This window comes from Brienomyrus brachyistius, chromosome 18 (assembly GCF_023856365.1).
Source record: "Brienomyrus brachyistius isolate T26 chromosome 18, BBRACH_0.4, whole genome shotgun sequence".
In the NCBI taxonomy this organism is placed as follows: domain Eukaryota; kingdom Metazoa; phylum Chordata; class Actinopteri; order Osteoglossiformes; family Mormyridae; genus Brienomyrus; species Brienomyrus brachyistius.
The window spans coordinates 2873558-2886349 of NC_064550.1; the positions used below are offsets into that span (position 1 = coordinate 2873558).

Here is a 12792-nt window from a genome sequence, read left to right on the forward strand (position 1 = left end):
CCATAATCCGTCCCTGCAGTAAGCGTATATACACATGGGTTCAATTATGAAGATAGCTGAGGCTGCAGACTACCTTGCAGTTTATTTACAAATGTAAGGTATCTTAACTACTGCTCTACTTTCTACAAGATTTGTATTCATGTTTCCCTGAATTTGTATAACTTCAGTAATATATATATTCCAGAAATACCTAATATTAAAGGCATCTATCGATAGAGATTAGCAAATGTTTTTTAGAAAATGTTTCCCCCAATTGTAGATGTATTTTCATACAGAATAAAGAACCATCGACAGAAAACAATTACTGACTAAACAATCCCTTTTAACATGCACATTACACAAAACAAGAAAGTTCATGCATGTTTTTTACTAAATACCCTTTTAAATTAAAGCGTTGAGACTCAAATACAGAACTGAATGATCCCAGTAAACAATGCTGGGTATTCTAGAGAAGAACTGCGAAGGTGATTTAACTGTATTTCTCTGATTTAACTTAGTTACTATATTTGTATATAAATCACATTCACACATGTTAAATCATACCAATTTTATTTACCATAATTTAAAAATAATCTCCACCATTTATTTTTTATACGTTTGCTTAAAAAAAAAACATGAAAGAAAAAGTATTTAAAAATCAATTTCCCAGTGTATAAATTTAGTACCGCACCATGACAAACTGTCCTCAGCAGCTTGTTAAGTGGAGCCCAGTCACCAGTTTAGATTTGGAAGCATATGACATCAAATAAACTCTGATAAACTCTGAAGATTGACTAAAAACAGTACATATTTAAATAAAAGGGTCATTTTCCATATTTTATTTGTACCATATACACTACCACATCCCCAATCACAATGAGAAACATCTGGGAATACTCTACAGTTTATTTCGGAAAATTCTGAATATGCTGGTAGCACTCATCAATAAAGACGTTGCCAAGGAAACATCCAGGAGCTAAAAATGGTCATACACTGCTGTGACTGAACCTGTCCATTTGGTAGCTTTTGCTTGTGAGTGGGTAGAGAACACATAATCACAACTTTCAAAGACCTTAAAGTTACCAGGATTCCAACATTCATGTATTCCAGTAAAGTTTTGAAAAATACATTTGATGGAATAAAATATTACATTGAGCTGAGTGAAGCTGTTTGTTAGGTAGAATCTATTGTTCAGTTTAACCAGAGCAGCCTGTTTTTGATATATTTCAAATACATGTATGCTTAACCTCCTCCTACTGTGAAGAACTACATGAATAGCAGCACCTTTTCTCTTTGATAGGGTACAATATACCAAAACATACAATTCATCTCAACAGTACAATGCGATAACCTAAATTCTGGCCATGTACTCCAGCCTTGGAACTTTGAGAGAGAGACACCCACTCTGGGTAAATAAAATATGAACCACTTCGATTTGAATTGATTATACTATTCTGTCTTTCCTTTGTTATGCTGTATAGTAAATGTTACCATAATTTCTCTGGATTCTACACCAGTGACGTCTTTGGAACATCACTAACATGCCATCAAATTTAGTTATGGTAAAGTTTAATTGGTATTAAGGGCCAAATAAACAAAACCAATAAGCAAATTAAGTATAACCACACACATTAACAGTGAGACACAGAGCCTTAGATTTTAGTCTAACAATATTGTGGTTCAACACCTTTTAATATTATAAAAATATTTGGCTGCTGTTATGAAGGAAAAAAAATAAAACTACTTTGAACCGGAAAGAAATGTCATTATCGGACATGGGTCAAAGCAAAGTACACCACTGGAGAGTTTTAGTGTCAAATCCTCATGAAATGAATTGAACATGAATAACCCTGTGCAAATTAATGTTCTGGATGACTTTAAAAATCCAGTCATATGACCTAAGGCCTCTTAAAAATTAAACTAATCATTAGCTGTAATGGGCAGTATTTGACATAATACAGACACATAAAAACTTTTAGCCTTATTATGATTTGCAAATGTATTTTTTTCAAGGTAAATGACATACCACAACTGCAAATAATAAAAATTGTGAATAAAATAAGGCACTCAAAATTGCAAGCAGGCATCTGAAGGCTTAACCTCGGACTAAATCTTTGGTGAAGTAGAATACAAATTGGAGACACCAAAGATATACAGGTTCAGAGGGTAACGATAATGTGATAACTTGTCTTCCACCCCACACAGTTATACCCAGCAGTGGTTACTTGCTTATGCTTTGTAAAGTACTGTTTAAACCTTACACAAAACTTATGCACTCCCCTACTGAATAGATTCGGTTAATCCAAAGCTTTAGAAACATTCAAGGCTATACCCCAATTTTTTTATGAAAAGAAAAACTTGGCACAACTTCCTAAAAAGGCAAATGTGAAATATAGCTGGTCATATTACTTATAGTCACACTTATTTCTGAAACCGCTTTACAGATATTATAGCAATTTAAGAAAATCATGGCTGACAGGATTGAGGTTTTGAATACAAAGCAGCAAAGGAGAATTAGTATCAGCTGATACGGTAAAAGGTTTACAGAAAATGGAATGTATTTTTTGCCATTCTCAAACTGGTTTCACAAAACAGGAAACTTAATTGTGTTCGATGAGCTGTCAAAACACTGTGCAAATCCTCCACGCTACACATTTAATTTCCAGACTGGGTTATCATTTAGTCTTTCAGTACTGGCACTTGTACTTAATAGAAAAGCTTAATAAATTGAAAGACAAGTTTCATATACAAGGCACAGTGCATATCAGACGAAAGGCAAAGTGGTATAAGGCAAAATGAGAAACATTGTCTGCTGTTCATTTTGGTACATCTTAAGGTCCTGAAGAATTCCACACCACGTTAAAAAATTAACCTCATCATTAAGCGGAAGACTAAAATACATTTCTGCTATGCAAGAACTGGAAGGTCTTTGGTCCAGTTTGCTTTTGTCCCATCAAGTTGATAAACCAGGGCAGCAACCATTCACTTTGGACCAGTTTTGAATAACTGCTTGGGGTTATGGCAGAGTGCTGCTGTACCTGGGATACTTTCCAGTGGCACTGAAGTTTGCAGCTGGACCACTGATGCAAAGCTTCTCAATCATGCTAAAAAAAAACCTTATGGCCAAGTATAACTGACACATTCCATGAGGTTATCCTGAATTCTGTTCAAGCTGTTTTTTCCTTGTGTGTTCAATCTGGCATATAGATATTACCGTACTTTAGATAACACTTTCTTCAATCATTTCCCTGCCTTTATACACTAAAACAGAGAAACAAAATGAAAATCACAACTGGAAAAGCTGATATTCAGAAAGGCAGGACGTCTATAGAAAGAAAATGACAGACATATCTAGAAGGTCACTTGGGTGTGAAGCAATATACCAGGAGGCAGATCAAACCTATTCCAATGGCATAACTTTGTGTAACTTTGGCCTTTGGTTAGGGATACAAATTTTAAAATAAAGCAATACAGGGGCCCTCTTACGAAGATTCAAAGCAATTCAGGGCCTGGGTAAAATCTAGTGCCATGGTCTTCAAGCTAAGGGAGCCCCTCTGTGAGAAGTCGTCAAGCATTCCCTGTCCGTCCCTTCTTAGTCCTTCCCTCCCAATTATAGGAGGACGCATTTCTTGGCATTTTTCTTGGTGACAGGGTAGAGCACGGCACGCACAGCTTCAGCAAACACCTCCCGTACGCCCTCCTGCAAGAGCGCTGAACACTCCATGTACTTAACGGCACCGATCTGCTTGGCAAGTGCACTGCCCTGCTGCTGGGTGGTGGGAGCCAAGCCTTGCTCCTTCAGCTTCTTCACTGTCTCGGCGTCTCCGCGCAGGTCCCGCTTGGTGCCGACCAGCAGGATGGGCACGCTGGGGCAGTGGTGCGACACCTCTGGGTGCCACTTATGCCTTACGTTGGCATGGGAAGACGGGCTGCCGATTGAAAAGCAGATGATGAACACGTTGGTCTGTGGGTAGGACAGCGTGCGCAGACGGTCGTATTCCTCCTGGCCCGCTGTGTCCCACAGGTTGAGACTGACTGTGCGGCCATCAACACTCATTTGGGCACTATAATTGTCGAACACAGTGGGAATGTATTCTTCCGGGAAGGCATTTGTTGTGTAGGAGATGAGCAGACATGTTTTGCCTACAGCTCCGTCACCCACAACCACACACTTAATTGTCTGCATCTTTTCTTCATCCACTCAGGCTGCACAACCTGCACAGAAGAAGAGACACATCTATGTCAGTTTCTCTGATTCATAGAGTTAAGTCAGACAAGAATTCCAAAAGACTGAAAGTTCATAAGACCCAAAACCATCTATCAATTTAGATATACAGGCATTTGAAATCGAACAGGCAGATTTTGATTTTGAGTCTGAAAGAGAGAAATTCTTTCCAAGTCCAATGTCAAGGATAAAAAGATAAATTACTCTTCTAACTCCATAGCTAATGCAATAAAATCATAAGACTATTATGCTAATCTATGCGTGATCTATTTAGTGACAAAATATTAAGGGCAAATATGGCTAGAAGACAAAAAAAAAAGGTTAGCTGAGGAAGTCTGGAAACACCAGTATTTATATGAATTCTCGATGCGGAATTATAAATCCTCAAAGATGAATGCAAACTAAAATAATACATGCTTATACCCACAATGCCACATACATTACTTTGGCAAAATAGTATAAAAAACAGTATGAAGTATTTGATGCTTGCCATTTTATTTCAGTTAGTTATAAAAACATTTACTATTGATTAGTTGCAATTTATTTTGCATCATTTGATTTTTTGTTGATAACCCTGCCTTATATACTATAAGTATATAGTACACTGTTAGTTTCAGTGTAACATTCTTATTTTTAATCTAACATTCATAAATATGACTGAAGAGCAGCTGTATTCTACAGCACTACCACAGGCATCAAAGTGTGTGGTTCCCTGAAGTGTTGGTGCACGAAGTATGAACATTTAGAATAATGGACGTTTCCGCACGTGGCCAAATATGCAGAAAGTGTGAACCTTTAATCTAAAGTACAGCCTTAAGTGCCGTGTTGAGGACAACGAATTTCACTTTTGTCTTACAAGATGAAGTCCAGGTGTGCCATTGGTCAAGTACAGTATGCAGGCCACATTTCACCAGGGGCCTCAATTATCAAAGCTATGTATGCAGAAAATGACACCAGAAATTGAAAGGTCTGTACACAATTGTTTGTGCAAAATCCAGGATTTACCAAATAAAACTTGACAGGGAGAAAATGTGTATATTTACCAAAATTCCCACATACCGTGCCCAAGTATGTTTGACCCTCAAATTCTAGTTTGTGTGACTCGTGTGATTGTTCCATACCATGTACAGGCATGATATGTTTAATTTTGCTCTGGCCTGCTTGATGAGGTGAGGCCAGAGCATAGTTAGTCATATTTAGGCACGCTAAGAACTGTGCCCTAATATGGAACACATCCATGATGTCAATGATGCGACTGACACGTACACTCTCTGTACTATACATGAACCCAACCTGAAACGAACAAATCAAGAAAGCTGTACAGATCATGTTATTTATTTTTTAAACAGAGAAGTGTCCTCAAAAGTTACAGCAGTTTCTTCTGCTTTCTTCAGGTACCAGGTACCATACTTTTGGTACTTCAAGAAGGTACCAAAAGTGCAGTACCAGCACCGAAAGACAAACACAGGAAGCAAAATATTTTGTACTGAATTTGAAAAATGGCTGTAGTAGGACTGGGTAGCGTGTGATATTAATACCAACATCGTATATTATGTACATCCAGTTCTTACACTGCTAGTCAGCTAGATTTTTTCTTACCTTCTATTTGGTACAGATATTATGCATTCTCAGATGATCATGATTTTCATCCTTGCTGTTTATATCACTTCTAGATGGGTTCGTGATAAATATATGATATGTATTACAAGAAAATCAAATTGCAATATTTGAAAAATTTCCAATACCATGCTGTCAAAGTATATTATATAAAATACTTTATTTCGTCAGGACAGTAGTCTGATTAAATGGTGTAGTCAAGCTATAACGGTAGCTTGACTTAGCTGTGCATGTAAACGTACTGAGTGAATGACCCTAACATGTTGTGCTGCTTATGCCAACTTCTGCTCTCTGACTCCGGGTTAAATCAAACTTTACATGAAAGGGTGTGGCATGTGGTGCATGTGCCAACATGCCAGGCAAAGCTGATTTTAAGTGTCACATTTATGAAGTATGGTATGGTTGTTAAGAAAAAAATTTTTACTAAAATGAACCATGCAACATGTACTGACAGTATGCAAGGCAGGGTTATAATCGTTAAAAACAAACATTTAGTGTATCTGCTAAAACAAAGTAAAATATATAGATTTACATTGTTAAAATAAAAACTAATGAAACCTAAACCTAAAACTAAAGTAGATTTCAAATGGAAATAAAAATATAAAACCTAAATTAAAAAAATCAAAAATGACGACACTGATGCAAACACACACATTGGTATATGGCGTTGAAGTACGAACATTTTATTTTAGTTTGCAGCCATTTGAGAGTCTTCAAAATCCTGTTGCAAGCATTAATATAAATGCTGGTATTTCCTGGCTTTCTCAGTCAACCATTCTTCAAATCCGCTAGCCATATTTGTTATTCTGATCACAGAGGGTAGAAAAGGTATTTATATACAATCTTTGGTCTGACTTCCGACTTCCTGTTACTTCTTCCCTAGCTGATGAACAATCAAAACTTGTTCACATCACTGGCCTCCACAAGACTGGGTTAGCAGTATACAAGGAACGAGACCTTTGCCAAATGTTTAATATACAATGAATTTTATATAGAAAGAAAATCGGAATCGACAACAATGAAAAAATTGAGGAAAAAAAATAAAATAAAAACACGTTCACTTGACAGGATGGACTGTCCACGCTGTTTAGATTTTTGAGTGTTACTTAGTCCCTACACCCAACCTCTGTGACAAAAATGATGCCTGCTGTGGCCCATCCGCATCTGAAGTATGAACCAGCCATTACTGTAGTAGTATCACAATCTCTCACCTAACATCTAAGTGCTTTTTAGGTCTAGTTCATACTTCACTTTTTACGGTCAACACATGGACTCTTGTGTACAAACTACTTCTGTCCCTGGACATGGGAGGACAATGTTGGTGCATGAATACAGCAATATTATTCCACCAGACTAGCAGAGGGTAGATTTATTGCAACAAACACAAATAGTGTTCTGAAATGAGTAAACTTTGAGTAGTTTGCAAAGTCATTAAACAATTGCAATCTACAAAATGAACAAACTTAAATGTTGCATAAAAATGCAGTTTTTAAACTGGAAAGAAATAATGATGACATTTATTGCGATATTAATCAATATTGATGACATGAAAAATTTCATGGCTAAAAACTACTAACTTGCCCAGCTCTAGGCAGGACACATCAATAAATTTACATCACTCACTCTGTGCGTGGACCATAACAGCATGTGGGAACGTGAAGAATGACTTGGCTTTCAACATGTTTTTTCTTTACTGTGCAAAGGGAACTTTAGTGCTATCATGCAATTGAGTGTTTTGATAAATGGGACAATTGGTGTTTGCCCACACCCCATATATGACATTCAGTTTTGAATCAATACAAAGGGACTTTTGTACAATCTTTCGTCCAAACATCTTGAGATTTTTAAATCTTGGCTCTTATTTGTAGTATATCAATTCCGTGTCCACAAACCAACAAGAAATATTAGAGAACACTTGACTTTTTCCTGATGACTGAATGCACATGAGTAGTTAAATGTAGGTGATCACTACCCTTTTCAGACACACACATATATACAGAGCTGAGAGCAAACCCTGGGGTCTGAGTGCAGGATCAGGCCATTTATTTGTTCCCCATGGAGGAATTTTGCCGACCAACTACCAGTCTGCTGCCAAAGATTTTTCGTAACTTAGCAGAGCCGGGGGTGGGTGTCCAGAAAATGGGATAACATAGAAAAATTTAATTAATTGATTTTTAAATATTCAGAATACTCAAAAATTCAATACTCCAGTTTGAGAATGAATGACCAATACAATGTTCTGGGGAAGTCTGCAAATAGATAAATGGAATGCGTTTAGATGGCAGACGGCCACTTTCACGATGCCCTCTGCTGTTGCAGTTTCAGTGGCTCAGGTCTATCAGGAGCAGATTTTCATTTGAATTTTGGGAAGTGCCAGTAAGATCTATGAAGGATCAAACAAAGTAAAAATATCAAATAGAGCTACTCTGTTCATTAGGTGAAGCATCTAAGTCACCCTTCTATTTGCTGCCATCGCGTCCATTTTAGTGCAATTTGAAAAGGTCCAGATCTGTACCCATACAATGTGTCTGCAAAGTTTGGAAAAGATCAAACCACAAGATGTATGACTCAGCCCATTTAACCCCCAAAGTCTTGTTCATGTGACTAACGTGATCACTCCAGGCACAGAATGCTAAACCGTGCCCATGCACAGAAAGCTAAACCGTGCCCAGGCACGGAAAACAGACACACTATAAATGAACCTGACCCAGAAGGAACATGCCTAAGCATGTCTGACCCCCAAAGTCCAGTTTGACTAGTGTGATCATTCCATAGACACGGCATGCTTAACTAAGCCCTGGCACCTACTTGATGAACTGGGCCAGAGCATGGTTAGTTAGACTCGGGATGGTACGCACCTAGTGTAGTCACTAACTGTGCTATAGCATGGATTACAGACGTGGCACACGCAAGCGCACAAATACACAATACATGAACCAGACCCAGATGGAATGATCAGGTAACCTGAACAAATCAAGTAGTGAAAAACATTTAACAAGCATTGTGCTGAAGGGCTAACTTTGGACCATAGTAGAGGTGCAGTGTTTGCTGGAAATTTGGAATGAGAAGAGAACCCAAGAACTACTGGATGCAGCACACAAAAACTCAGAGATATTTGGTAAAATATGTGACTCTCTTTATACATGTAGCATGATTAAATAAAAATCGCTGAGTTGCATGCTTCATGACAGTACAAGAGAGCCATATGCCATTGTGGAACATTAAGCGCAAAGTGAGCGCAGATCAGCAGAGAAGCAGGGAGGGGGAACAATCATCATGGTACAAGGAAACCGGGCCAAATGTGAATACACCCTTAGTTTGTCACCCATACAATGTCCCTGCAAAGTTTGAAAAATATTTGAAAAATATTTTCAGAGCTATGCACAATATCAATTGTCTTTTACGAATGTGTTCCCTTCCTTTACTACAACATGCTGCTGCTTCAATTTTGGGGCAGGTTGCTTCAAAATGAAATCAGGAGTACATCCATAAAATGTTTTTGTGAAGCAGTAATAAGATCTATCAAATACCTTTTGACTTATCACATTCACATATGGTGCTTTTTCATTGGCATACAGGAACCAAGCTGTACCCAAGCCGTACTACAGAGAGAGATTAGTTATTGCGTGGTTCCAGCTAATTCAGTTTTCCACTGCAGAAGGGTCAGCTTGGTAAAGGTGTTACTGCAGTGTTTTTCAACCCAGTCCTCAGGGACCCCCAGCAGTCCACGTATTTTGTCTCTCCCAGATAACTGAGAATTCCTGGTTCATGTGTGTTGGGAGCTGAGGGGGAGCAAAAACGTGAACTGTCTGGGGGTCCCTGAGGACCGGGTTGAGAAACACTGTTACTGGATTAGGAGAGTGTCAGTAATGTAAAACCAAAGATATGCTTATTTACTGTTCACACTGTGTACACCATGAGTTCCTATTCGCTAATATCTGCTAGCACATCTGAATCGCTGTAGTAAGTTAGCATCAAATGCGAGCAGAATTAGCATTCGCATGTGTAAACTTGCATTACGAATCCATTCCATTCAGTCGTTCTATATTACTTCAAAGGAGGAGGTTGGACATTTTCAGGTTCTCAGTTCTTAGCAAAGCCTCAATACATCACAATGTGCAATTCTACTAATAAAAATAAATATATAGAATTTGGCCTTTTTCCTTCAGATAATCCATGCATATCAACACAGATGTTGACAATAGCATTTCACACAGTACTAGGACAGTGTAAATATAATAGCATAATATAACATATTAACATTATTTAAACACCAAGTTGTATCCAGAACATTTAGCAAACTAATTTGAAAGGTTAGTTGCAGCTGAGGGTAGAATTACATTTATGTGTAACAGCAACAGCTCACCAATTCATTCAGCCAAAAAGACACATTCCTGAAATCCTCAAATTGAATTAGAATGGAGATAATTGGTTCACACTGCCTTAATTTGTTAGTAAATTATATTTCCTAAACACAGGTAGTCAAGACATGACTACGATTACTAGTTGGACTGTAAGATAGACAAATTAACTGAAATGAAATGTTAAATATCTTAGATTATACACAGAATTGATTGATTTACAATAAATTAATGTATGATCAACAGGGATTCCCCTAGAGGAGAGAACATAACATACACCCTATAAAATTAAAAACAGAATAAAAAATTATATATATATATATATATATTTAAAAAATCTTACCACTACTATGACACCAACAAGGCTTAGGCAAACATAAATAAGTCATCTATTTAGCCGAAATACATTGCACGAATGCCAATCGTTGGCCTTCATATAACTCAGTCCTCATGATGTAACTACACTAATTACCCACACAAACGTAAGACAGACTCTTTGTCATACCTCCCAAAAATATAATTAAAAAAACATTTAAATCACGAGTAACTGAAGCAGGACATAAATCAAAACACTGACTCAGAAGGTATTTTACTAGATTATGAACCAGAAAACTGGGCTGTAACCATGAAGTATAGAAAGCTACAGCCCAATTTTACCTAAATATCCAAGCAGAACAATAATTAGCATGTACAACGCTGACACTGCTGGTGTCATTTCGACAGAAAGTTGTTCTTATACGTTAGCTGTTTTAAATATTACACCTAGCTCCTCGTCAAACTAATACAACAGATACAGACAGCGACCGACACACATCAAGAACGAATCGTGAACAGTCACTGAAGTGATGTTATATATAGAAAGAGAGCTGTTTAATTATGAAATATAATTACCTTAAGCAGTTGGCTAGCACCTTAGCTAGCTACGAAGAAAATCCTTTCAGCCACTTAATATCGAGCTAGCTAGCGAAGCAGCTAGCCTGTAGGTGGTGAAAAGCTGGTGACGTTTTATAAATATTTAGTTAAATATATGTTAACAGAATGAGAAATCAATTTCTCTAAAAATACGTTACATAAGTATCCATAGAAAAACAAAGTGAACTGAGGAACTTCCTCGCGTTTCTTACAACTCGCGCTTTCCTTAGCTTTCAGGCAGACGGTCATACGGGCAGCACCCTGAAAAAACGTACAGCGCATGACTAAAGCAGACAACGTGAATTCTGGGAAATGTAGTATGACCTCTGATATTCCACAGAAAAGTACTGAAGCGTTAACCTTAACAAAAGTGTCTATACATCTACTTTAAAGGGCATAGTCCAGTTTTTAGACGGAACTGCTTCATATGCCTGTAAGCTGGAGCCAAAGCAGAGCTTAGTCATGCAGCAGTGATCACAAAAATACAAGAATGAAAAAAGAATGACTGAAATAGAAATTGTTATACAATGGCTTAGTGAACATATTAACCTAAACTCAGTCGAGATGTCGAGGCAGGCCCTGGAAAGATTTATTCATGCTCAAAAACCCAAGTTACTGAGAACCAAAATTGCAGCACAACAATACAATACTCTGGGAACAGCTACAGACAGTGCTATTTGAAGTTTTTACAGCTAAAGATAACATAACCATGCAAGGAATATTACTTTTTCTATTTGATGGTGTCTTTATTATGAAAAAAAACATCTGTTTTATGTTATTTGTTTGCTTTGGCCCCTTTTTTGTAATAGTATTTGGTTGTGGATCTATAGAATATGGATAGACATAGAATACACAATAGACAAGAAGAGTGGGAGCTTCAGTTAATGGTCACATCAAAAACTAGAATGGGAAAGAAAGGTGATTTAAGTGACTTTGAATGTGATATCATTGTTGGTACCAGATGGGCTGCTATGAATATTTCAGAAACTGCTGATCTACAGTACTGGGATTTTCACAAACAGCCATCTGTAGGGTTTGTACAGAATGGATCAAAAAAGAAAAAAACATCCAATGGAATAGTGTATGGTTCTCTGGGCAAAAGTGCCCTGTTGATGCATAGGTCAGAGAAGAATGACCAGGATCTTCCATTCATCAATCCATCCATCCATCCATCCATCCGCTTATCTTACTGGATCGTGGGGGGTCTGGAGCCCATCCTGGAAGCAATGGGCATGAGGCAGGGAACAATCCAGAATGAGGGCACACTCACACACCAGTCACTCACACATGCACTCCTTGGGTTCCAGAGGTGTGAGGCAACAGTGCTAACCACTTTACCACCATGCTGCCCCCCAGACTGGATGATTCATGTTTCAAGCACTTTATTGTCATTGTGTAATAAAACAAAATTACTTCTATGACAACTCAAGAGCATTAATAAATACCTTACAACTCAAGAGCATTAATAAATTAATAAATATTGCAAAAAGCAATAAAATGCCGCATCATCACAGTAGAGGCACACTCAAGAGGACATCCGCCAGCTGAGATGTTCACCTGAGTGGTCTGACTGGAGCATGTTGGTGTAACAACTCAGTCAAGTAAGCAGGTGCATTCCTCTGAAGTGTTTTAACAACAAGTAATAAAATCTTAAACTGGATCTTGAAAGTGACAGGAAGCCAATGCAGAGAGGCCAGT

The 12792-nt window shown here is 37.7% G+C and overlaps 1 protein-coding gene across 1 annotated transcript; it reads right to left on the reverse strand.

The window, feature by feature from the left end:
* Positions 1-532: 532 nt before the first annotated feature.
* rhogc (ras homolog gene family, member Gc) lies at positions 533-11359 on the reverse strand. The gene is made up of 2 exons (XM_048983823.1): positions 11074-11359; positions 533-4194 (listed from the first exon to the last, which is right to left on the reverse strand). Exon 2 carries the CDS (start codon positions 4163-4165, stop codon positions 3590-3592), a length of 576 nt encoding a protein of 191 aa, XP_048839780.1. The 5' UTR covers positions 4166-4194; positions 11074-11359; the 3' UTR covers positions 533-3589.
* Between the last annotated feature and the right edge of the window lie 1433 nt (positions 11360-12792).

Bases quoted from the DNA above. Each gene is read 5' to 3' on its own strand.
- rhogc (XM_048983823.1), bottom strand. From the start codon at position 4,165: ATGCAGACAATTAAGTGTGTGGTTGTGGGTGACGGAGCTGTAGGCAAA.